The 27941-nt window shown below is 32.0% G+C and overlaps 2 protein-coding genes across 2 annotated transcripts in view; one reads left to right on the plus strand and one right to left on the minus strand.

Moving 5' to 3' along the window:
- Positions 1-8770: 8770 nt before the first annotated feature.
- Positions 8771-27941, minus strand: part of LOC142976558 (neuropeptide SIFamide receptor-like) — a 179069-nt gene continuing 159898 nt past the window's right edge. Inside the window, exon 3 of the mRNA XM_076119989.1 lies at positions 8771-10310. Coding sequence (XP_075976104.1) covers positions 9542-10310 — 769 coding nt within the window. The 3' untranslated portion in view covers positions 8771-9541. The remainder of the gene's footprint in view (positions 10311-27941) is intronic.
- On the plus strand, positions 26732-27795 carry LOC142976656 (uncharacterized). Its single transcript, XM_076120146.1, has 2 exons — positions 26732-26759; positions 27183-27795. The coding sequence occupies exons 1-2, from the start codon at positions 26748-26750 to the stop codon at positions 27753-27755; spliced, it is 585 nt and encodes a 194-aa protein (XP_075976261.1). The 5' UTR covers positions 26732-26747; the 3' UTR covers positions 27756-27795.

Here is a 27941-nt window from a genome sequence, read left to right on the forward strand (position 1 = left end):
TCACATGGTCCCAAGTATTAATAAAAAGAAAAACGTTAGTCTTATATCTATTTTTTCTTTTATTTTCCTAACAAGGTTAGTTATTTGTGGACTGTAACAAATATGTCATTGTTATCTGATAGTATTTGTAGCTTTAATTGACGTCATTACATTTCTGCTTTTATTTAATTTTAGCTTAGATTTACTTCTGTCTGGTTGTAAGGTAACTAGTCGATCATTCCCTTTTTCGAGGTTTTTAACTAACTAAAGATAAAGAGAAAACACTGACGTTTCACTACGTCATAAGATAAACTGATTTATGATGAATTTAAAAAAAAAGATGTACGGACGTCAAGCAAGCTCTATAAGAACTTAAAGAAACACTGATTGAAGTATTTTCTAAATTATTTTAATTAATACTTTTTAATGCAAGCTTCTTCATGTTTCACGTATTCAGATTTTAATGTATTTCTTATATATCTAGTAATATATTATATCATCCCAACCCGCAATTGGCCAGCGTGGTGGACTGAAAAGCTAACCCCTCCTTCATTACGGGAGGAAATCCTTGCTCAGTAGTGGGACATTAATAAGTCATATTATAATTATATTATGCATCACATTTTCCCTACAAACCTATTTAACTTTAACTTAGAAAACTGATATGATCTCATATCAAGTGACTATCGATTAATCAAAACGTCCCACGCTTGTCCTTTTGAACATTAAACAGATATTTTGTGGTGGACGTTACGTAGCTCTATTGTTTGACGAACAATTTTGATTAAAATCACACCCACGCCGTTTACGTAATGTTATATGAAGAATTTTGGTATAAAATATGTACTTACATATAATATTATATAATTTCAATGTTTGTTTTTAGTTATTAAGAAACAAAATTATGTTTTCGGGTGTTAATATTGTGGAACTCTCAATTAGATATTGTAGTTATTTTTTGTAAGTTTTGCACTTTTAACGTGCTAATTAAATATTGATGATGATTACACGTCTACCACAGAGAAACATTTTTGAAAAAGATACTACTTTTCGTCAAATTAAGCTACTATCTTTTAGCCAAACTTATCATTTCATTTACTCATGAATAAACCCTAAACTATTTGATTTATATAGGAATGAGAGCTAGTCTCAATCCTAGGTTTATGTATTAGTAACCAATTTCTTTACTCGCAATGATGAGATGAGAACAAATTCAAATCGTGATACAGAAAATTGTAATTCCCAATAACTTCTTGGGATGTCTTCAGTCAAAGAACAAAGCTTTTTATAGGCTACAAAGACGCTAAATTAAAAATATATTTTGTATTTAGACTCTTTCATCACGTAGTAATATCGGTTCTGTAAGTATTTGTTAGTAAACAGATCGTTATTGATATTGCAACTTGTCTCAACTTTGATTGTTTCCTCTGTATACATTACTACTCTGTTGTCTTAGTAGTAAATGTTTTTAATTACAAATATTGTTTGTTTATTGTAATGGAACAAGGAATCTTTGTTTAGAAAATTGTATAGCAATGGGTATTTTTAACTTTTATGCCGATACTATTATCTATACTAATATAATAAAGCTGAAGAGTTTGTTTGTTTGTTTGTTTGTTTGAACGCGCTAATCTCAGGAACTACTGGTCCGATTTGAAAAATTCTTTCAGTGTTAGATAGCCCATTTATCGAGGAAGGTTATAGGCTATATAACACCACGCTACGGTCATTAGAAGCGGAGTAGCAACGAAAAATGTTACAAAAACGGGGAAAATTTTGACCCATTCTCTTAGGTGACGCAAGCGAAGTTGCGCGGGTCAGCTAGTAGTGAATAAACGAGAAGTTGTTTCTTCAAATCTCGGAAAAATAGATGATTTTTTCAGTTACTCCGTGGCGCAGTAGTTTAGGTCGCCACGCCGCTACCATTGCGTAGAGACTTCGTGGGTTTGATCTTCACACGGAACAATATTTGTGCAATTGGGTCTGGTTGTACTTTGTGTCCGTTGTGTATGTTTCTTAAAGACCCCGCGATACAAAAGCAATTCTTATATTTTTATTTTTAATGAAGAGAAACTATTCCAAGTTATGCTTGATAAAGTAGTAGGTACAATGACATTCATGACATTTTGATATACTTACCTACATTTGATTGTACTAGTCAATAATAATCACCACAAAAAACCGAACTAATATATTTTATTTGATGCACACTAGGAACATAACATACAACATAGACTATATAAAAAATCTCGCTGGCTACTGGTTAATCGACGGTGGTTCCAGCAGCCCTCCGAAATTTGTTAGCACCAGTAATAAACTTTAAGTATCATCATATCATATAAATAACCAAGGAATAAAGACATACAATCAAAACTTTCACTTCCTTCAGAAAACGATATCTTCATTCTCTTTATTGGTGTTAAATTTCCCAGATATTTTACGATCTATATAAGTTTAAACAAGTCACTAACATTTTAACAGTCGGGGAAGAATGTACTTGATACTTTTGAAAAGTTTAATAGTTACACGTGGGAGTATAAAGATATACTTATCATAGAAATAAAGTATCAAATTATTTAAGTTTTCTGTTCAACAGAGTGAAATAAGTGTTTTATTTAAGAGCTTTTTATTTTATTTGTTTTAGGGACGGTTTTAGATTTATGGATTGTAGAAAGAAACTATAGGAATAACTTTTAACAAACGGTGGGATACTAAAAAAGACTAGAATCTGACGGTAGGATTTGCTAGTATTACTGGCAAATCCTACTGTCAGATTCTATAGTAAGTCCTTTATCGTTAAGAACAATAAAAACTCGTTTAATTTCTTAAAAATAGATTCAGTTGCTTTACTCTAAGAGTATTATAAAAAATATTCAGACTGCCACATTATAAAAAACTAAATGTTAACTATTGTTTTTACTTTTATTTAAATAAAGCTTTAAGCTGGAGTAGCACCAGTTGCTGTAATGCCTCAGCTAAGTAAATAAATAAATTAAAGTTCCCAAATCCAAACGCATTATAGACCCAAGAATGTTAACTTGAACCTCTTAAATAATTTTCTGTAACTATCTGATACAGATTTATAACAAACTAAATAACAAAGCACTATAAAACTTAGCTAAGTAAAATTTGTCACGTTATTTGAAACAAACGCCTGATGAATTTCTGACGGCAACGTTTTACGGTGCGTCATAAAACTTGTTGTATGATCAGGCGTTATGGAGTTATAGCAGTAAAAATCACACGTAAAATTGTATTGATTATGGGGTCGTTAAGTTATCTAAATAATAGAATATTCATTTAAAAAATGTAATAAGATAATAATTTGTAATATAATAAATTGCGTAATTACGATTGTTCGATTACCTATAAGCAGTTCTCGACTGATTTCTCTGTATGTAGTTGTATGAATATTAAGTAGTAGCACTTCGAAGTTAACTGTTTGTAAAAATATCGGAGTACGGAGGCAACTGCTCAGTAGTAGATTTCCCAATGTCTATAAAACTATTATTAGTAGCAGATAGCAGTCCATAGAAATATGCGATTCGAATATTCGATTAGAATAGTCGTTACTAAAAACAGCTAATCGTATGATGCTCAGAAAACTGGTCGAATTTCCTGAATTGCAGAATATTTTTCAATCTGAACTATATGTTGCAGAATAATTCCTCTAATACCATCTCGAGTGCAATGGAATAAAATCCAAAATATTTACATTCTAGTAAAAACTAACAAAACATTTTTAATAAATTTCAAGAACTGATAAATAGATCTATATTTTAATCCTTTATTTTCTACATCTAATACAAATAGGCCTTACGACATTGTGACCCCGAATTATAGTCTGTCGACTCGCAAATATTAGCTAGAATAATATTATTATTGTTAATTAGATGTAATGAAAGCTTTCACTAAATATTAGACTGCAACGATGTTTGAAGAGAAATTAGGGGACTTATTAAGTTCGTAGTCCCCAGTTATGTTTGTAGTAATCATAATAAAGTGTATGTTATTGTTGTGAAACTCATCTTGTTATGGTCGAAAGGTCATGCGTTTAGACCATGTAAAGGAATATTAAAGGTTTTTGACTAACATTTTCAGTACCACTACCTGCCATGAAAATGTGCTAGATTATTAATATCGTGTCTATAGTGTCAAAAATATGTATAATTAAATAATATTGATGGAAAAGGCGTGTTTGAGTATCGTTTTATATTGAAAATTTTACTCAACACTGAGTTTATTGCGCTGTGAAATTTTAAGATGCTTCGCTTGTTTGAGGTTTGCCTACTAGATGGCGTTAGGATGTTTAAAAAGAAAGTCGTTTAATAATTTTTACATTGATTTTATTTATTTTACATACAATAGTGTCTGCATGTTAGGTTAATATTCATTATGAATTTATCTAAGCTTTAACTGCAAAAACAACTAGTTTTACCTTTACGGCTAAAACACACAGATTTTTATTTATTATTTTATTGATAAAACATATTTTAAACACAAATAATTTTACGACAGATCCTAATTTTGAGAAACCAATCTAACATAGATTGGTTTCTCCTTCTTCCCCTCCTTTCTTCTCCTTCCTTTCTTCTCCTTCCCCTCTTCACCAAAATATATTAACAAAAAGAACAAAAAATAAAATAAACAATAATATGTATTTTATTTGGTCAATTCAAACAGATATCAAACAGAAACTTAAGGTATAATTATATTTTTCGAAGTAATTAAAATAATTAGATTAGTATAAATAGTTTCAATTGAGATCTGTCGTATTACATTATATTGATTTTATTATTACTTGTAACTATCAATGAAATTAATATTTTTAATAATCACTACACGATACATGTAATAATATTATAGTAAAAATTATTACAAATAATAATGAAGACCATTAATATTTATAATAATTTAAATATTATTATATTTAAAAATATTAATAACACTTGTTATACAATAGTGCATAATAATATTATTATGTTATTGTTACTAATAACTAAAATGTGTACTAATAAAATATCAAATACAAAATCACTAAAACATTTATTTTAAAATATTTTCAACTACCAAACTAAGCAATGTGTATCACTACAATTAAATTATTTAAATTGACGAATTAAATTCTACAAAATTATTAATAAACCCTGATTACAAATAACAATTATTAATTTTGAAAAAGTTTTATTTAACAATTTTACGTAACAAAATGTAATAAATTAAAATAACAATAATAACTACTTGCTGAGTATATTATTATTTTATTTATTATTGTTATTAACACACACTTGAAAACGTTGTTAGTTTATTATTAAACTTTTTATTATTAAATGTTAAATTGTGTGACAGTGACCGTGGTCAACGTCTTAGTAATTTATTTGATAGGAGAAAATAACGCACAATGTACTGAGAATACCTCTAAGGGCGGTGGACTAATTCATATAAGGGAAACTGATTTATGAGGCTACTTAAGCACTAAAATAGGCCAATCTATCTGGGCAAACTTGCTCGGGAAATATCTAGTCTAAAACAAATTGTTTCTAACCAAAGCATTTTGTGCTCATTCATCACACACTGCTTCATAAAAGAACCTAATGTCGACTATGAATTACAAAACTATTATTAAACTAATTTATAACAATGTTTTTTTTGATAGAAAAGTTTTTTGAAAATTACTTAACCTTAAAATTGTTCTCAGAAAAGTAATGCTTCGCACATTTATAACCGACTTCAAAACTGTGAGGTTGTTTTCATTGATATGTTGGTAAATTGTACGGCATAGAATTATAGTTTCATATGTCAAAAATTGCTTCTGTTCACATTATATAGGAATCTTGTGTTGATTGAATTATTTAGGACTAACAATCTCATTTATGAGTACTGACTTTAATACAAACTTTTTATTATAAAAAGTTCATATAGTATTTCAACTTCAAATCAGATTATTAGTCCGTCCTAAAAAAGCCTACTAAACCCTATAACTCACCTAACATTGCTTAAAACATCAAACTACTATTTATACATAAATGTACAGTATAATTTATACATTTACAAATTCTAATAAACAGCTATACTACAAGCATTTATACTATATACTACATTATTAAACAATCTTTAATGAAATTACTATTACATTTTGTCGTAACATTAAACAGTTTACGATTACAAGAAGAAATATTTCGTTATATGAAATTTAATAATTTTAATGTCTAAAATCAGGTCTCACATTATTATTACACGTAATAATTATTAATCACTATAATCTAACACCAAACACGGCAAATAAATTATAGCAATATTATACAGAAATGCTTCTATCATTGAGAATAAAATAAATAAAAATACTATAATATTATTGTTCTATTCAAAACGTGTTCGTAATTATTATTTACAAATTTGAATTATTTGACAAAATTTCCAATTGTTTTTGTATAAATATGTATAATTATAGAACAATTTTTAATATAAAATAACAATGTCGTAGTAGACATTTTAATAAGTAGTATAAAACTATCAGAGTATAGATATATGTACGTATTATATTGTTAATAATACACACGCCTATTTTACCAGAGGCTTAATATTTAATTCGTTCATTCTTCCAGTTAACAAGAGAGTCACAATTATGTATGGGATATGGCTTAATTTTTGTAACTGTAGTATCTAAATTTAGGTATTGAAAAGTACTGAAAACTGTAATACAATTGCTCACAAAGCCTCGAGTAAAAAGGCAACAATGATAGTATACAACTGCTATCCAACGCGATGAAGGTATTAGGATAGATAATAACTATTTAATACAACATATACATGTTATTTTGAGTATCATATACAAATACTGTACACGCCCACTTTAGAAAATATAAATTCAATTTTGCTAAGTTAAATTATCGATCGTGGGCAGGTCTATGTAAAAAATTGCCTGTATGTCATCTTAATTATACTGGACCGATTTTAGTGAAATAGTTCCAAGTCCCTGAGAAACAGCTGCCAGCAGCTTTGTAGGACTGAAACTATGTTTTCTATCTGCTTACTCAAGATGACATGCTCAGCATGATTCTACCTTATATACATATTGCCTTTAGTTCCCAATGTGTTGCATTCATCTAGAAATTAAATACACAAATGATAAATCTTTAAAAGATTTCATGATATTATTAACTATCAAGTTATTTTTCTAAACACACAAAAATATAGGAAGCCTAACATAACGGGTAGGTTATAAAAATAATTCAATAAGCTAGGGTTAAGCTTAAAATTACAAAAATAGTCGAATTCAAAATCCTTTTTTATTATCACACGAATTGTCCTTTTGAAGGAGTTTCACGCAATTTATATCAGTCTTGCAAGCTTCGACTTTGTCATTGATATACTACAAACAAAAATACATTTTTTTATTAAAATACCGCAGTGCAGAAAAACACAAATGAAATACTAAAAAAATGCGTGAAATTTGAAATCTTTAAACCGACTTCAACACCCCTTTTAATGTTAGTAGTAGAAAAATATTTTTTATTCTTTTTTTTTCATTTTGTTAAAAATAAAATCGTTACGACTAATTTCTATTAAGTGTGCGAATATTATTGAGAACACCTAATATAATATTATTAACATTAGGTTTATTATGTATAAATACCTTGACCATTAAGTACGATGTAATGTGAGAAATAATAATACTTATTTATATTAATTTTTCTATAACAACTTCGATGAGAAATGAATTAATATATTATATAAATTAGATATATAGCATAATATAATAATTATTAAATATATTATAATTTATATTGGAATTTAATTATCATTATTATTATAATATTATACGATACAATATTTTATCTTAATTTTCGAATACATTTTTATTTCTCACATTCACCTTTTTATTATATTATTATTTGTATTTTGTGCATTATAAGCGGCTATCGGCCTGTGCTGTGCGCAGGCGATGACTTATAAACGAAAGATCACTAAAATTGAGACCATTTAGAACGTTTATACATCACAATATTTTGATATCGTTTGAAGCTCATCTTACTCATTTTGACGTAAACACATTGAAACCACTTTACAACATAATAATATGACTTGTGATAAATTAACATATCAGTAGGTGCCTGACTGTGGAATAAATATAATAAAGCTTAAAAGTAGTAAACCAGATTAAAGTAAATAACCGGATTATATTTTTAACGATTACTTAGGCGAAATAAAACAATAAAAAAATTGGGCAAAATTATTGTCAACTGAAAGACATTATGACGAGAGTAATAGATTTATAGCAATTTATACCATTATTTCATGTGCAGATCAAAAAAAAATATTATTATGAGCTTTTGTCATACCTATAGTTATTATAGTGACGCTATACAATATGGTCCTAAAAATGTGTTAACGTCAAAATTCAAAGCTTTATCGATAATAACAATATTATTATGTAATATATTATTAACTAGTCTCATTTTTAAGGAGCTTGAAACAAAGTTTATTGCTTTACGCAACAACTACTAACTAGATATTATATTAGCAGATTATAGATCTTCTAAATTCGCTATAGATATCGTATTTACTGTTGTCGTGATAATTATTTCATCACTTTATTATATTGTTAAAATAAAATATATAACAAATAAATTTAAAAATATATACGGTACTATGTATTTTAAATTAAAACCATACCTGAAACAATTATTGCCTAATATTTTTTTACAAAATATTTTTTTTATGACAATAATATTTTAACGATTAATATAACTCAATAATAATTTTGTTAAAATTAAATACCTTTAACACAAATCAAAATAAGTAAAAAATTTGCTAAAAGACAAATTATGTTTAAACTGTAACTCGTTAAAATTGAATGTGTTTTTAGTTTTGAATATCAAATTTAGTTGAATTTTGAAAGCTTATTCTCTACCAAGTATTATTTGTACTGTAGTTATCTCAATATCATGTATATATTTGTTTAATTATTTAGTGTAAGATTGTATTTTTATATTATTTTTATCTTTTTTTGTAAGAAACATCAATCGTTTAAATGTATATAACGTCAAAAGAGATATGGAATTATTCAATCGAAAACAAAAATAAACAATAAATACATTTCAGAAAAAAATAAATATATAAGTACAAAGAAATTACAAAACTGAACTGTATAATATACATTTATATGAGATTTATTAAAATTATAAAAGTCTTTATACAAAAACTTTGTGCTCGATGTGCGTTTCCTCTGTACGCTCCTAATTATTACAATCAGTGTAAAAATAAAATCTCCTTAAAACATTTTAACCGACTTACGTATAAAAGTTACAAGTTATTACTACTAGCATAATAAAAACACTGATTATGTTCACTTAAGTATCCTATGTCTTAGTTTGAAGGTTGCAAAACTTTGTTCTCGCACAAGACAACACCAAACTGTCGAAATTAAAACGTACAATAGAAAATGTCGTATCATGTCGATATGCAGAGACGCGTCGGTGCGGGCAGGCGGCCCCCGAGTGCGCGACGCACGGCCGACCATGGCTCTAAGTACAGAATCCAACCGGTGCCTCTACTCTCCTTACACTCCCGTGTGGTTGAAAATAAACGACACCGCGTTCTTGTCGACGGGAGGCGACCGGCGAGTGATCGACGGATGATTGTTGTTATTGTAATGCCAAGATTTCCGCGTCGATGTACTCGAGGATTGTAAGGCAATTGTCTCATAGTAACGCAGCCGGCCGCAGCATTTTCGGCTCTTGATAATCGCTACAAAACCTTTTCTGTACTTCTTGTTGAAGAATGCGTACAATATTGGGTTGATGCATGAATTTGAGGACCCAAGCCATTGTGCTAAGGGTGTTACGACTGGGAACATGTCTTCCTCCCACTTCTGGATGGGTCCGCCGAGCTTTATCCTCGCGAAAATGAGGTACAGTGGGAACCACGAAAGGACGAAGAGAATGACAACAGCCACAAGCATCTTTACGACCTTTACTTTGGACTTCTGTTGCATTCTTTCCATCTGAGCGTCCTGGGTGTCAGTGGGGATGTTTCGTCTCCAGACCTTGATCCAGATGAGGACATAGCACATGGAGATGAGGACCATGGGTAGTATGTAGCAGAAGATCAGGTTGCCAATGACGAAGTACAGGACTTCGCTGATGGGGTTAGGCCAGACGTCAAGGCAGAGTCGTACGTTGGGGTTGTCGTCGAAAACCACGACCAGGTCGAAGAAGAAGACCCAGGGAGTTGTGACGACGATGGCGAAGATCCAGATGAAGACTATCATCATTCTGGCGCGGCGTTTCGTAATCTGGCACTTTAACGGCCACCAGATAGCGAGGAACCTGGAACAAAAGAAAAATACGTTAATGAACAGAAGATAAATATTATTACTATTACAACACAATTTGATTAGACATCCAGTTTAATTAGAAAACCGTATTTGAGTTTCTAAATTTGTAAGTCAAACAGTAGAGATTTTTGTTAATGAATGAAAATCAAATACCAAGGAATAATTGAATTTTATATTTCTATGTCAATAACACACAAGCAAATATTGAAGAAATGACAAAATATTTGCGAATTCAGATATTTTTAAAATTCAGATAATTTTAGCGTGGCCTGAAGCTTATGGGCTTTTTTAAATTCAACAATAATGTGTGTCAACGGCAGATTTAAGGCGTTCGGTTAAAAAATAAAACATCGGTGATATGGGTTTAATAGCTTAAGGGTTGCTTTAGAATATTGGCTAAGGATACGTCTGCACTGATTTCAAATTCGGTATATTTTCTGCATGATTATTGAGATGGTTACACATCACGAGACATTTGGAAAACGTTTACAAAACACACCAAACAAGTTAAAAATATTTTAATTAACCTATTTAATATAAACATATATCGCTCCTTCAATGCAAAAGGGCCACAACTCAAAAAAAAATGAAAATCGTTTTATTGCAAAAATGACACCTGAACCGACTATATTTTATAGTAAAATAAAAACCCCCATCATTTTTGCTTATTTTATGGCTGCACTGACTTACTGCCCTTTTTGCATTAGCTCACTTTGACAGGTAATGTCAGTGCAAAACAGCCACTTTGTGAGTTGCGCCCGGAGATTCAACGCAAATGCTCGTCAGTTGCGTGAAAAAGTGCCACAATCCAAAATACGTCTGTGTTGGGTGCAAAATTTCCAGTTCATGTGATTATATTCCACAATACAAAACTGCCATATTTTGGAAAACGTCCTTTTTGCATTCTAATTATAGTATTTGTTACCATATTTTGTAATACAAAAATGCCATATTTCTGAAAACGACCGTTTTGCATTCAAACAATAGTATTTGTTATTATATTTTGTAATATAACAGTAGCATATTTTGAAATACGTCCTTTTTGCAATAAATTATTGTGGGATAAATAATTATTTTTAGCATGCTACAATGGGAAGGCCATAAATATGACCGTTTGGCATGATAATAATTTTAGTTTTCGTTAAAATTTTCGAAATAAAATTTAACATTTTGATGCAGGGAAAGGCAAGGGGGACCCTTCCCTTTCAAATCGCCCTTTTCGCGGCAAGATCCGACTAGTCCTTTTCAAATGCGTCTAGGTAATCCCGCCGTCTCCGTTTAGATCTCCCGCGTCTGCGATGACTATCCTCTGGCATCCAGTTGGTAGATATGCGGGCCCACCTTTCCGGATGCATGCGGATAATGTGGCCGGCCCAGTTCCATTTCAACCTGGCGGTCTTTTTCCCTAAATCGGCTATGCGAGTTTGGGAGCGCAGTATAGAATTTTGGACGTGATCTGTTCTTCTTACATCTGATATACTACGCTCCATTTCTCTCTGGCAAACCTTCGGTTTCTACTTTTGGTTTTCCGTAAGGGACCATGTTTGGGCACCGTAGGTTAGGACGGGTAGTATAAACATTTCGACGAGCTTCCGCTTTAGTGACAGTGGAAGGTTACCTTTCATTAGCTCTTTCATGGACCAGGAGCTCTTCCAGGCACTTGTGACACGTTTGTCCAACTCTTTGTCCCGTCGGTTGTTAAAAGAGGTTATCTGGCTCAAGTAAGTGTATTCGTTGACATAGTGTATGACGTGTCAGCCTACCTCGACCCTACGTTTTGTGTTGTTGGTCATAACCTGGGTTTTTGTACGGTTCTTACTTAGTCCAATCTGAAGGCTTGCCGTGCTCAGATCTTTGAGCATTGATTCGAGTTCCAATGCAAAGGAAGAAAAGAGGACAATGTCGTCTGCAAAACGAAGGTTTGTTAACTGTTTGCCACTTACAACAATGCCTTTCGATTGCCGCCAGGCTCCTGAAAAATTTTCGAGGGTGCTGGTAATTTTGGAGATAGCGGGTCTCCCTGTTTCACGCTTCTTTGGATTTAGAGAGATTGTTGTATATTGCTTTGATGAGTTTGATGTTTGTAGCTTCGATTCTTCATAGTATCTTTAAGAATGTCTTGGTTATGGAGTGATGATTCTATGGCGGAATGACTGATGCTGCCAAAAGCTTTGGAATAATCCACGAATGCTAAATATAAAGGTTTATTAAACTCATAAAACTTTTCTATTATCTTATTTCTTTAATACTCCTGCTGCACTCAGTCTACCCGTCACGTTACCCATTGATTGATGATGATGATTGATGTTTAATTTGACTAAATAATGAAAGTTACGCACAAAGTTGATCTCTATTATATTACTTACTTAATAATAAGTAAAGATTTTTTAATTCAGATTGTTTAATACAATGTTTTCCTGGTGTCTATTCACTTATGGTTTTATTTACTAATAAGATTTAACTTTTTGATACGGTTTTTTACCAAAAAATGTACAATAAACCATTTTTATTTGCAAAACTGTGTTTAATTTTTGACATATTTTTCATGATATTGGTTCAAATTTTGAATGCAAAACGGACTTATATGCTTTTTTTTCTTAATAGGTAACAGCTATTACAAAGTTTATATTGTAGATAGATAGAGCTAAAAAATACGCATCTAATGATATATTAACATCTTATATTTAATTAATAAATATATAAAATATTATAAAAAAACAGTTTCAAAAATTTGTTTTGGCTGTCCTGTAAAATTTATAGTTTTCGATTTGTGGCCCTTTTGTATTCAAGGAGCGATATATACTTGTATTGTACATATCTTTTATTGTAAAACACTGTCTAATGACTTTAGTAACACAAGTGGTATTCAATTTAATTATTAAAAATCAGGACAATTTTTCTAACTACCTCGTGTGATCACATTTATTATAGTTAGAAGCAAACCCCTACAACCTTTATTTCCGTATAACTGCACTTCATAAACCTCCAAGCAATTAAGAAGGCCGCTCAAAAATAGACGATGTTTAAGGCATTTATGTGAAGAAGAAGGGATATTGCTCGGAAGATGTAAACCCACCCGACTGAGAGGTAGTTAGTCTGATATATTAATTGGTTTAAGGTAAAAACCGGCTTGTTATGGTAATTGGAGGTTTTGAAGATATTTTTTAAAATGAAGATGGGGTTTCAGAATTGAAGGAAAGTCGGAACAAAACAGGTTTATCAAATGGTTGAAAATATTTTTAATAAGCTAAATCACGTGGTCGAATGTTCGTAATTTGGGTAAAAAAGGGAAACCGAGGTTAGTTTTTCGAAAAAATTGTGCCAGATTTTTGGTCCTGGGTTTTCCTTTCTCTCAATGTATCAATCACGGGTTATGGCGGAACATGGTTGAGATCCAATCACCTCTTCGCCTTTGGATGCAACATGCATGATATTATGCGTGTATTTTAAAATTTTCCATTATGGAAGGATAAACGTAGGTGTTTCAGATTGTCATTTTTATTAGTTTTTTACTGTGTACAGTAGCCCGATTCTCTACCTTTATTGAAAATTGACAACCGGCTAGCTATCGAAGAAATTGTATGAAAATCTGAACAGCGCCTCTAGCGGACGTCGTAGAAACTATTTTTGCAGTACATTTTAATTGTCAAACTCTCGATACTCGATGGTTCCAATTGTAGAAAATCGTGTTACTCGTTATCGTGTTATAAAAACTGACCTGATATGTTTATATCAATACAGACAACATAGCAACCTTTTACAATTCAGGTTACGTGAAAAAGCTTTGTAACGAAAAACTGTAATTAACATTACGTTCTGGCACACATTCGTCTCAATTATATCAAACAGCCTGGATTCTCTGACCTAGATACTGAACATATAAATGGAAATTCATTTACAAAGGTATCATTGTTATAGCAATGTAATTTCGTGGTAGCAAATGAACAACAATTTAGTTTAAACATATTACGCCTGTCATACGCGAAGGTGTAGGCAGAGGTGTATGAAATACACACACGCTATTGACCATGTTAGTCCCATGTAATAGAGGGCGAGCCTATTGCCATACATGGGGCACGATACCAAATTACGGGCTACTATTGACAAATATTCTGATATAAATTCGAAAATACCAATAGTACCTTGCTCGACCCGGGAAACCAACTGAGATTTCTTCATCAGCGCACGGATACACAAACGACTGTGCCACAGAGGCAGTCAAATGTATTATAATGTTACTTACTTAACCCGGAAAACTCATTGACTGTTACAATATACTGAGGATATAACATTTTACAATCTATGTTAGCAAAATGTTATGATATTCAAAGTTAGTTTTATCGAGTTTAACTACTTTTCAAAACATTGATTGGATTGACCTACAAATGTATTGTTGAGATAGGATAAACCCAATAACAAGGTCGATAACTATGTAATACATATACATAGAAATATAGTTTTACAGCTGTATCCTCAATTAGACCTTATGTAATTATTAAAAAAACGGGCATAATAGATATTTCAGATATGTCTAAACTGTAATCAATTACCGTTTATGAGCATTTTTTGACATAAAATGACACTTTTACTGACTCTGGAATCGTACCCAAAACCAAAAGCTCTACCAAGAATCGAACTAAAGACACCTACAAAGTTGCTAAGATAAGTAAGCTTAAGCGTAATCGCGTCGATTCCCACACGGAGCAATTATTTGTGCGATCCACAAATAATTGCTTCGGGTCTGGTTGTGCTTTGTGTCCGTTGTTTGTATGTTTGTAAAAGTCCCCGCGACACAAGAGCAATTCTTAGTGCGGGCGTTGTCTAAAAACAGAGAGAGAGGAAAGTTTAGGTTAACCTCTCACTATAAAACTACTCTTATATTATTTTTTCCAGTGTTTTGTTAATCAAGTCGGAAAAAATATGGTATTATACGTCTAAGAATTAGTAAGAAACAGGTTTTAAAAAAGTTCATACAATCGAGAATTGATTTAAAAGACTTGTAAAAAATTTACGAAGCAAAGAATACCTAGAACTAAAATTTCGAACTTATACTAGTGCCTAAATTTAAATCCTAAGGCTAGTCCTAATATCTAGAACAGTTAACATTGACTTAAAGTTACATGTTCATCCTGTCACTTGCTCACATGACCATTGCAAAGCCTTGGACGAGGCAACGAGATCATACGCGTGACTGATAGTCAATCAATGATATTTATATTTTAAGCTAATTGTTTACTGACTAGTTTGGTACAACGGGTTTGCTTTGATTGAATTTTTATTATTACATGAGACGTCGTTTCTATTTATATTTATATTCCTATGAAATAATTAAGTACATTTGTAGTCTTACGGGCTACTCTGAGGTCACTTTGACATTATCCTTTACACAACTGATAACAGATAGCGAGGGTGAAAGGGAGGTTTGTAAATAGTTTTCATATTTTGTACTTCACCGTTTGATTTTTAGGAATTTTACTTAAGAGTTTAATTATACCCTAAATAAAAATAAGTAGAATTCACATTACATTTACGTAAATAAGCGTTTTACTAATAGCATTTTAATAATAATCAGTTCAGCTATTTGTGACACAAAATTTAATCTGACAGTAGTACAGACAGACTTTCACATCAACTATAGTGTAGATAATAATTCGTAATGTATGTGCATAACATAAAATTTTAATGTATAAGGCGTTGTCGAACCGGTTTGTCCGCGGCGTCTGAGCTTTTGATAGCTATAATATTATGCCTAAGGCTTTATGCCAATCATTGCCAATTTGCTACCGTTCCGCTTCAGATTATAGTGGCTTTAAATAGTTTCCGTTGTGTGTTTTAAAAATTAGAGCCTTGTTTTGTAATACTATGTTTTTATTTCTATTTCTCTAATCTATCTAAGGTATTTTTAGATGTAGGGGACTACTAAATTCAAGGTTGAACCCCTCCCACATTTCAGTAGGAGTACCCTTGCCCAGCTGGTCCCAATGTGTATTTTTGTATAATTTATTTTAAGTGAATGTCATCTTTATATAAAAAAATATAATTTATTATTAATTATTTTTGCATCTAAGTATTATAGTAGAAATGATTTGATAGTCGCCCAATAGTGACTTGGGAATCGGGATTTGAACCATAATCCAAGATGTTTTCGTATTTTTTTGCGTTAAAATACAGAATATTATCTTTTGTAACCCTTATTGTCTTCGATAGATCATTTACCATATTTCATGCAAATATATTAATATAAAACTTACACGCCAGATTTTTATACAACAACCTTAATCTATCAGAACCGACGTTTGAGACTAGAAAAAAATCTAAAAACCAGTCTAGCCACGGCGATCAATTTGTGATGGAAATTCAAATCTATTCTCTAAGACATTTTGTGAAAATCTTTGCATTTAATATGAGATAAAGTCAGTCAAAATCAAATATTAGGGTTCATTGTTCTTTAGAAAATTGATATCAATAATGATTTAAGGAATTGTAGTTTTAAAGATTGCCTTTTGATTTGATGTACTTTCTAGATAAATTGGTTGAAAGTTTTAAACTTTAGAATAGTATTAGGCTTTGTTGGTTTATAATTAGTTAGTTTAGGCTATTATTTATATAGGTATTGATTAAGATAATGAGTTTATATTAAAGTTATTAGTATTTGGAGATTTGCTTGGTTTAAAATATAATTATATTATGGAAAGACGCAAGTATTTTGGTTAATTCACAAAATTGCAACGACTGACGCTTTGTATATATTTAAATTGCTCTATGATTGTTGTTTTGTGTATGTTTTTTATTTAAAACTTACTAAACAGTATTGTTTATTACGAACAAAAAAGACTTGCATTGATCCGCATAGTATTTTTTTACAAATAAGTTTATTATTTTGACCATGAAAAGCCAAAAGACATACAATTAAGGTTCCAAATTAAAAGGATTCAGAAGCCGCCAAGAGAGTCGCATAATAACATACCTCCCCGAATCGGCAAAGCCACCATAATATCATCTTATTACCCATTAAATCACCATTTTCAACACGTACCAATATCATTATCCTTCGTGAGTTTTAAATCCGAAACGAGATTCAACAATTGTGCAACAGAAACAATTTTCGAGAAGCATTACGGTAATAATGAATAATGTTCTGTGTATGTTACTGTAAAAGTTAAACCATGTACAAGCAAGTACTACAACTACAAGGCTTGCGAAAAAAGGCCGAAATGCTTTAAACTTGAGTGTTTCTCTTGTGGTTTTACCTGCACCCGTTGCGTCTAAGTTTTTTAAGTGTAAAAATATGTCCGATACATAGTGAGTGTGTTCCATACTCACGTTTCGTCATTAAAAAAGTAAGCTCCATGTTATAGGAAGCGAGTCTATCATTTAACGGGTACGTTACCGAACACTGGGTGACTATTGAAAATAATCTGAAATCAATAAGAAAAAGACCAAAACCACTTTGGCAGACATGGACCTCAATCGACCTCAGGGTCTCATCCTGGTAAGCAGTCGTATACTCTACAGTACCTAATAGTATAATAGCCACAGAGGTAGTTTAAGTAGGTAGTAGTTTCCGGGAATTTTTAATATTTACCTATTCGAGGTTTTGCCAGTAACACATGCATTGTAATCCCTTACTTGACATTTTCGCGACAATATTTAGGTTATTCTTTACTGCCCGGTACTTTAATGTGCGTGAAGATGAAATTTATAATTTCGACATCCATGTGTGACATCAAAGAATAACAATAATGTAGTTTGGGAGCTAGGGAACTGATATTTACTCATGAGAGTCAGTGAATATTTGTTTCCCAATTTTGTTTTATTTCTTTCATTAAAATTGAAATTTAAAATTAAAGAAGTAAGCATTGTCTGATTACTACGTAAATATAAACTTTAAATAAAAACTGTAAGCTTGTATTTTTTACGAATTTCAAAGAGTTATGAAAGATTCTGCCTTACAGTAACAGCACAGGTTATCTAAAATTAAACTTAAATGCAAAAATAAGAAAACCATATCGACCGAATTGAGAACCTTCTCCTATTCAAAGTCGCGTAAAAATACGAATGTTCACGTCTTAAGTACAACTTACGTTTCATCGAATCAAACAAGGAAAAGGTTGCACCAAACATTTTCGACCTCGTACTCAAAACAGAGAGCGAGCTCCACAACTAAGTTGTATCTCAAACCCATAACTCAGAGATAAGTTGGTGGAATTTTGCATAAACATTGCAGACGCAGTAATCGGCTGCGATAAATCACGGATGTACCTTGTGGACTTCCAATCGAGCCTTTGTACAGTCACCGTCAGAAATATTTGAACTAAATAAATAAATAAAAATAAAAAAGTTTATTGCAGAATCTGTACAGCTTTAACAGTTATCTTACATTAGAGCCTCTTTTTAAGTAAAATTATACCTGTGCTAGGAGGCTCTAAACATATATAAAATCAAACCTTTTTCCTCATAGACGTAGGCCAATGAACCGCTCCAAAAGAATGCGTTACGATCCTTACAAACTTCCCTTTCTTCATTCATATACGTAGATCTGTATGAATCTAAACTTAAATGCAATGGTTCTAGCAAAATACATCGACCGTGGTCGGTGGGCTTTAAAATTCTCATATCGTGTCACATTTTTAATCGTACTTTTTGGTATGAAAATTCCAGTTCAAAGAATAGGAACACAGGAATATATTATTACTCAAAAGAAAAAATAACTGTACTTATAGATAAAAATGCTTTTGAAAATGTGACAGTGTATCCATATTTTTGTCGGTAACTGTACCTTGTAGACTTTCAATAATTGGCCTCTTGTACTATGTTACTTAACCATGGTCACTGTTATGGTATAAGATTTCGTTGAACTACTGTATTAAAATCTGGAGATTGTATTTAAGAAGTTAAGGAAAATTTATTTTTGTATTTTTGGGAACTTTAAATTATGCCTAAATACGTGTAAACAACATAAAACTTCAAAAGTTAAGTAAAGTTTGGAAAGTGTTTATAAAGAAAGTAATTTTATAAGTACGAATTAAACGTTTTGTACCTCCGCCAACGCATGTTTATCTCAATTGGTTCATCAATAGAGAGAAGTTTTTAAACAGCTCATGTACCTACACATAATATTGTAGAGTAACGGGCCTTTTACTGGCCAGACCGAGACTACAGCCGACGCAATCGAATATTATTTCCTTCCTTTTTTTGTATATTTTTTCAATCGCGTTTAAGACCCGTTGCATTAAAATATTTTCATACTAAATAAATTATTATTAAAGATACCTAAAAGTTGAAAAGAAAAAGGTCCAATAAATTGTCAATAAATATCACATTCATCCTCATTTCACTTGCAATTTTACGAACGTTTAAGCAACAATAATAAGAGGTTATAAACCAATCACTCTTGACACAACTCGAAAAAAAATTACGAAATTTAAAATTTTCCATCTTAAATTAATATCGTATCAATAATAATACACATTTTATCTCATAAATAAATCAATATAATTACTTTTAAAACTGTTAATTTACCATCATAGCTTATCGGTGAAAAAAAACTGCATTTTTGGCGCGTTCGATCTGTCAAAATTGGCGCCATTACTAAAATGGCGGCCATGATGACATTGACATGATTTTTTATTTAATTACATAATTATTATGAACGGTTAACAAACTTACTTACTACACCAACAAAAATATTATTAATCCTTATTGCTGTAGTATTAAAGTTGAATTTTGAACGAATTTAAGTTTGTCGTTGATGTAATTATGTGTGTATTTCTGTCATATATTGATACATATTTTTTGTAGGTCTTGGTTCAACAAATAAGACGTGTAATAATTGCAATTATGTTGTTATTAGCGCAAGTACATGACTACTAATTGTACGGCGGTTAAACTGTGTTTCAACAGGTTAGTAGGGAACGAAACTTTAACAACAAGTCACTATGATTAAAAAACAATGAGATTTGGTGGCTGTGATGATTGTCATGCTTATATCGTTTAGAATTCATGATTTTTATCGACTTTATTAAAATAGGAGCAGAAACTGTAATGCATAAATTAACTACGGTGTTACGTTGTAATCGCAATGTAAGATTCATCTCTAGTACAGGGTATGATTAAACATCTATTTAAAAAAGTGGAATAACGAACGGTCAGGGAGCATCTAGTACGTAATTTAGTAGTAAGTAGTACATAATTATGCATTTTAAAAGTTGTGATTTTTTTCTTTCACTCCTTAAATTCTCTAAAATATCACACAGGAACTTTAACATGATAAATAGTGTAGAAAAATACTCAAAACTTACTCGAACACCCTCGAGACAGTGTTAATTTATTAGTGAAAAGAAAAAGAAAAAGAACAAAGATCTAGGAACAAAATAAACAAACGTTTCATTCGTGTAAAACGTTTTTCGGTAAGATTTACTGATCGTAAATTGTATAGTACAGTTTTAAGGATGTTATATTTTAAAGTAATTGCTTTAGTGTATTGGAAAGGCAAACTTATACGACTTTTAATTCAATGCATTATGATTTTCTTTTTTAAATTATTCTGACAAAATAGTTTTTGTAGTAGGGCTAAGACAGAACTAAGTACTAGTTTATTTTGTAAGGCAAAAAATACTTATTAGATAAAACTTAGAAGATGCTAGCTACCGTCATTAAGCCAGAGGAAAACCCGTTAATTTTAGAAACACGCAAGCAGTTTAAGAAAGTGCGAGTAATAGAGACTTATGAACTACATCACAATCTCGACCGGGAACTAACGAAAGAAAATTATTTCGACACAAAACTTTACCATACAGTAACTCATTTTACCTCCGACAGCGGTAATCATAACTTAAAGTATAATTTTAATATCAGATAAATTACGTGACAACCATTAATAAAACTTTCAAAACCTCATATAAAATGATATTTTGGAAGCTATCTATAATTTCATATTATCTGCAATCTTAAAACCTTTTAATGAAATCTGGCGGACGGTGGCAAATTAATTATATGCTTTTAATATCCACGATGAATGGGCCGATTACCAAATTTTACTCGAAACTTTTCAAGCGATAATAGTCCTTATTATGTTAGCCATAGAATTGAGTAAGAATGCATTGATTTAGTTGTTGGTAAAGAGGTGTTATAGAGAGTGAATTAGGTATTGTAAGCCTATATTTGGTTTGTACAAATGCTTCGTGTGAAATGTTACTCTTTAAATGACGCTTAACATATTACGGTTTCGACATTTTAGCAGATTAAGCTATTAGTTATTATTATGCGTAACATGTTACTACCTTCAGATTTTTCCTAGAAGTTTTGTTACTATATAAAAAGTTGTACTTTAGTTTCCATTGTTAAGTTAGTAGGAGACACACAAGATTTCTTCGAAATCCGTGAGTCATCTTTTTAATTCTGATCGTTTAAATGAAAGGACAAATCAACTCTACTTTTCTTTGCATCATTTTTATTATATACTCCCTCATAATGAAATCAATCGAGCATGCTTCCAAATTTTATAAAAAATTGTATCAAATTTTTGCTAGCAAAAACTAACAATTGCTTATATTGTTACTGTGTGGCTTTAATAGTTTAATTTCCAATTAAAAAAAGACATACAAATAAATCCGCGAGCCCTTATACTATCATTGCAAAAGTCTTACACATTTTAAAGAATGTAACTTTTAACACGACATGACATAGTAGGTAGCAAGGCAAACGAGGCCCATTGTTCCATGGCGTCTGTTGTTAATTCAATGTGTTGCACCACCATTGTTTGATTTGCAAAGACATTGACTTTTAATAACGTGGCGTAATGTTTAATAAGATTCTTTTATATTATTTCTTTAGTTATTAGCACAAATCTCGAAAAATAATGACACGTATAGTCTACAATAGTTAAATACAATTATAATAGTTATAATTTTTACGTACTTTAAAACGTTAGTCAAATCGCTGCAATCGATTTTTTTATATGATTGTTATTTGTTTATATTAGAAATACATCTCCCGCCCTAAGTGTTTCTCTTGTGACGCAGGGACTTTTACAAATATACAAACAACGGACACAAAGTACAACCGGACCCCAAACAATGAGTCACACCAGCACATCAAAATATGACTATTAAACATACTGCATTTAATTTGTGTACTTATGCTGATAATAATAGTTTTTGTTTTATCAAAATCGGATCAAAATTACCGAAGTTACAGCGTTATAAAGTTTCACTGCTTTTTTAAATTTGCGTTGCTTCGCGCGCTATGCGCTGACGTCACGACGCAACAGACACGCTTGTTCGACTGCGGGTGATGCGGAGTTTTGATTTGAAAAGTGATTTGCATTTAATATTTAAAGAGTCTGAGTATGTGTATGTGTTATAAATTTAATCATCGTGTTTTTTGTAAAATAAGATATCCTCGATCTCGATCGCCACGCACACAATCATCAACTAGACCCAGGTAAAGAAAGTTGAACTCGTATACTACTAATAATATTTTTGTGTGTAGTTAACAATAAAATTGAAAGTTTGTTAGAACTGGCATTACAAATAATGAGTGTTACGTACCTACCAAGTGAAGATTTGGAAAACATAGTTTTAAAATAATATTATATAAAAAAAAAGTTGTCACCCCTGCCTCTGACTTTAGTCAGGTTGATGGCTATCATATGAACGCATGAATCTACTCTGTAGGTAGGTAGTCTTATATGATTGGGTGTGTAATGAGAACTTTTAAACTAACATTTTAATTTTGATATTATAAGATTTAATAAACATGGGTTCTTTTTTCAAAACAAAAAACCAACGCCAACTCAACCGCCGCGCTCGGCTCGCCGCCGCCTGTGAGGTCATTGAACTGCTTATTAAATAGTATCAACTGTTAGGTAAAAGTTCATTGCTAGGTATGTATGAACATGATATGGCATCTTGATCTTAAGGAAGTGTTCAAAAGGCAATAAACTTCTATTTAACATTTGCGCTTGACAGTATCTGAACCGGGCTTTAAGTTTTAGATTAGGTGTCTTTTGCAAAAATATAAAACAGTTTACATGGTACAGAAAAAAACAATTTTTGGGGTGTTTTTTCACTGGAGTTAGTACACATAGGAACAATACAATATTTTCTAACCATTTTGTTTGTCCCCTATAAGCAAAACAAATTATTTAAAGCGAAACCGCGAGAGCACAACGAGCCTATGTAGGTATCGGCAAGTACTGACGAAATAGCAGTGTCGTGAGATGACGTCACACGTCCGTGCGGCCGCTTCGCCGGAGTTTAGCGCGAAGGCCATACTTTGACGTTTAATATCTCGGTCATTTTTGAAGATACGAAAAAAATAAAAACAGATTTTTTATCCTTGAAGTAACTAGTTTTTAAATATGCTCATAACAAAAATCATTGGTGTGACTCATTATTTGTGGATCGCACAAATAATTATCCCCTGTAGGAATCGAATCCATGACTTTCCGAGGCAATAGTAACGGCGTGGCGACCTAAGCCAATGCGCCACGGAGGCAGTCAAAGGTACTTATTGTTTTCAGGAAAAAAAAAACTTTTTCAAAAACAGTTGTTCAGCCGTCGGACTAATTGGAATTTATTCCATTGTTTCGACAGTAATATTCTGATTGTCAATACATAAGTCGGTTTCAGAATCCAAGTGCTTTGTTACAATTACCAACTCAGACTTAATATGGGTTATCGTGCTTAATTTCGAAATAACTGAAAAATCATAACTCACTCAAGTTTACGAAATATCAACGTTAAACCCGTACAAAAGTTCCATTTCATTAACATGTACTTGACAATTCTTTATAGTTCACAACACAATACAAAATAATAAAAAAGAAAATTATTTACAAACTCATATTATTAAGCAAGCTTTGAATTAACAGTCGTGATAATATCTACACATCAAACAACTAAAAATCAAACAAGTAAAATAAAACATCTATTCGAAAATATACTCTAGAGTTCAAACCTTATGGTTCATTTTAGATTGTCGAGCGTTGTACTTATGATGTTTTGTATTTGTGATGTATAAAGTTATTTGATGTGTATCAATGAAAGTTGCGTGTATTGTAGTTACATACACAGATGGACAAACAGATAAATCTTATTAGAGAATGATACGAAACTGCCGAGTCCTTTGTTGAAAGATTTGATTTAATTTACTATTTCATAACTGATTGTTTATCTTGTTACTGAAGTATGTATTTGTACGGCAATATAAAAGGTTTAATTTTGATTGAAATTAAAGACAAAGGGACAAATTTCAATTTCGCTTTTCCATTGTCTAGTCAATGACATCAAAATGTGGTGATAGAACTTAAACGACGATATTTCGGGGCCAATTACCAAAATACTTTTGATTTCTTTTCATCATATTTTTACACTAGCTGACCTGCGCAACTTCGCTTGCGTCACATAAGAGAATCATAATTTTCCCCGTTTTGTAACATTTTGCACTGGTACTCTGCTACTATTGGTCGTAGCGTAATGATATATAGCCTATAGCCTTCCTCGATAAATGGGCTACCTAACACTGAAAGATTTTTTCAAATCGGACCAGTAGTTCCCGAGATTAGCGCGTTCAAACAAACAAACAATCAAACAAACAAACAAACTCTTCAGCTTTATAATATTAGTATTTTTACATTAAAAACTATGTTAATATACAATACTAGCTGACCCGCGCAACTTCGCTTGCGTCACATAAGAGAGAATGGGTCAAAATTTTCCCCGTTTTTGTAACATTTTTCACTGGTACTCTGCTCCTATTGGTCGTAGCGTGATGATATGTAGCCTAAAGCCTTCCTCGATAAATGGATTATCCAAAACTGAAAGAATTTTTCGCGTTCAAACAAACAAACAAACAAACTCTTCAGCTTTATTAGTATAGAAGTATAGATTACATAAATTAGATAAAGACCAACAGCATTATTCCGTCTCAAAAATGAACCTGGAACCTCAAGCTCATCGTCACAGCAACCGTACACTCTATCGCCTTGATAAACAGTCAACAAAATAAATAATAAACATAACTAGCCGACTAACTATTTACTTCCTATCATAAACTATATAAAATTCTCAGAAGGTGTAGTTATAATGAATTCATTATCAAACAATAACCCTTTATTCTTATCTCGTATCGTTTTAATAGAATTACGCCGCCAGCCCATCGGTGAAGGTTGACCTTTTGTCTCATTGTTGCATCTGATTGCTATATGAGACTGATAAGTATTATAATAGTAAAACAGAATCGAGACCCTCGTCCCTCATCTCATAGCTAGTTATGTTTGGTAGATATTGGGTTACGCAAACGTTGATGCGGTCTTCTTTCAGATGGGTGACCGTTTGGTAGAAATTAGCTTAGTCTTTGGGTGAATCAGATACATATAAGTGTCTATGCTTCGGTAGTCACGCAGGCTGTTGTCAAAAGCATCGCCCTTACTAAGCTTTCCTATTGGCTTTTGGATTGAATTATTCTAACAATATACGAGAGAATAGTGTTTAACTATGCGATAAAAAAAATAGAAGTGATATCCATAAATATTCATAACGATAATCTTTTGAATCAGATCCAAACTATGACATACGTACGTATCATTAATATCACTTAAAATCCCTGAAAGCTGAATGTTAAGCTTGATATTATCATACCAGTGGAACCTTTTATATCAAAATCAGATTAAAATGAAAATATATCATTTATTTTATTGGACCAAAGTACAAATTGGTATGGTTTTAGATATTCTACATACGGAAATGTCTCTAGTAAGAGTTTAGAGATCAATATTTTGATGATAGGGTCTGAACAAAAATTTGACAATTGGTGGAGAGCATAGAATTTTGATATTAACCGAAAATTTTAAATCTTGTTACAAAGTTTGAGTTCCTTATACTAGGAATTTTCACAATGAACGAACATATTCCATGGAAATTTTACCAAGAGTTGTTACACTTAGCGATTAAAACAAAAATCTTTTCAAACGTAAATATTTAAATAAGTAAAAAAGTTAAATCTGCTATATTTCGATCCATGCAAGACAAGTTATAAATGACCGTGTCAAAAGCATACCTCGAAACCAAGATCTTATCAGCAAAGATTTTATCAAGCTCAATGAAGTGGAAACGGTCAGCAATCAAATCAAAACCATACTAATTATTTCGCTAATCAACAAATGACATTTGCACATACGTTTTACGTAACATCCCATAGATAAAGCCGCAAATAGATCCGCTACTTTAAGTTTATTTGTAAAGATTTGTCGATAAAATGTTTGGTAAAGTATCTCATGTGTGAGTGGTTTTTGAAACAAGACCAAAAATAAAATTCATGTGCGGTGTAATTGTCGCAATGTGAGGCAATCAATAATAATTAAATGTTGGGTATATAAAGGTATCACAAGTAGCTGTGACCATCAGTTACTCACCAGAGTCCGACAATGCAGAATATTGTAAGTAGCAGGATTCGGGTCGAGAGATTGTGACGTGTTTGGATTTAAATATTGATCGTGAAAGTGAACAGTTTGGAACTTTTTATTGAAAGTGACGTAGTTTTGATCGATTTATGATTAACAACCCTACAGTGTCATGACAGAGAATATGATTAAAAAGTCATACCTAATTTAAGTTTGCGGAACAGTTGAAATGTAGTTTTAAGAAAAGATATATTTTTGACTTAGATTTGATTAATTAACTAACATCGTAGTAAGCTATTTAATAAGTAAATTAATACTCAATTAGATTTCTGTTAAAACAACTTCAAGATTAATGAACCGTATACAACACCTAATTTAACGTTGTTCATTTACTAAACACGTCAACAATTTCTTAATGTCAACAACTGATAAAAATATTTAATTGTGTCCATCTTTCAGATCATCGTCAGCGCCATCCTGGCTTGCGCAGCTGCCGCCCCTGGCTACCTCTACGCAGCCGAACCTGCTGTCTACCACACAGTACCTCTGACCTCCAAGTCCACCTACACCCAGAGCAGCCAAGTGGTAGACCATGGCAGCACATTTGTCCATACACCAGTAGTCCACGCTCCAGTAGTCCACGCTCCGGTAGTCCATACAGCTGTCGTGCCAGTAGCCCAATCAAAGACCACCATCACGAAAGCCGATCAAGTTGTTAACCACGGAGGTTCCGCTGTCCTCCACCCAGTTCATGCTTATGACGTCATGCCAGTTCATGGACTGTACCATGTGCCTTCCAAGAGTACCATCACCAAGAGCAACCAGGTCGTGAATCATGGTGGAACTGCTGTTGTTCATGCTGTACCTGTGGTTCATGCCCCTGTGGTCCATGCCCCTGTGGTCCACGCCCCTGTGGTGTACCACTCCTCACCCCTGGTGACTGTGAAGACTGGAGATTCTGCCATCACTCATCACAGTTCCACTGTCCATGAAACTGTACCTGTAGTGAAGTCTTACGTTGCTGTTCACTGATTTTTTTGTTATCGTTGAATAAATTATTTTCATTTTCTTATTTCGTTATTTTTCATTTTAATGCGTCCCATTATGATTGTTTTGGTGAAAAATTTGATCACAAGCGTCACAAATCGATTGAAACTATCTTGCTCATAAGCAAGTGAACTCATGAGCAAGACCTTAAACACCAGAGTATAAATTACA

Source organism: Anticarsia gemmatalis, chromosome 11 (genome assembly GCF_050436995.1).
Source record: "Anticarsia gemmatalis isolate Benzon Research Colony breed Stoneville strain chromosome 11, ilAntGemm2 primary, whole genome shotgun sequence".
Taxonomy (NCBI): domain Eukaryota; kingdom Metazoa; phylum Arthropoda; class Insecta; order Lepidoptera; family Erebidae; genus Anticarsia; species Anticarsia gemmatalis.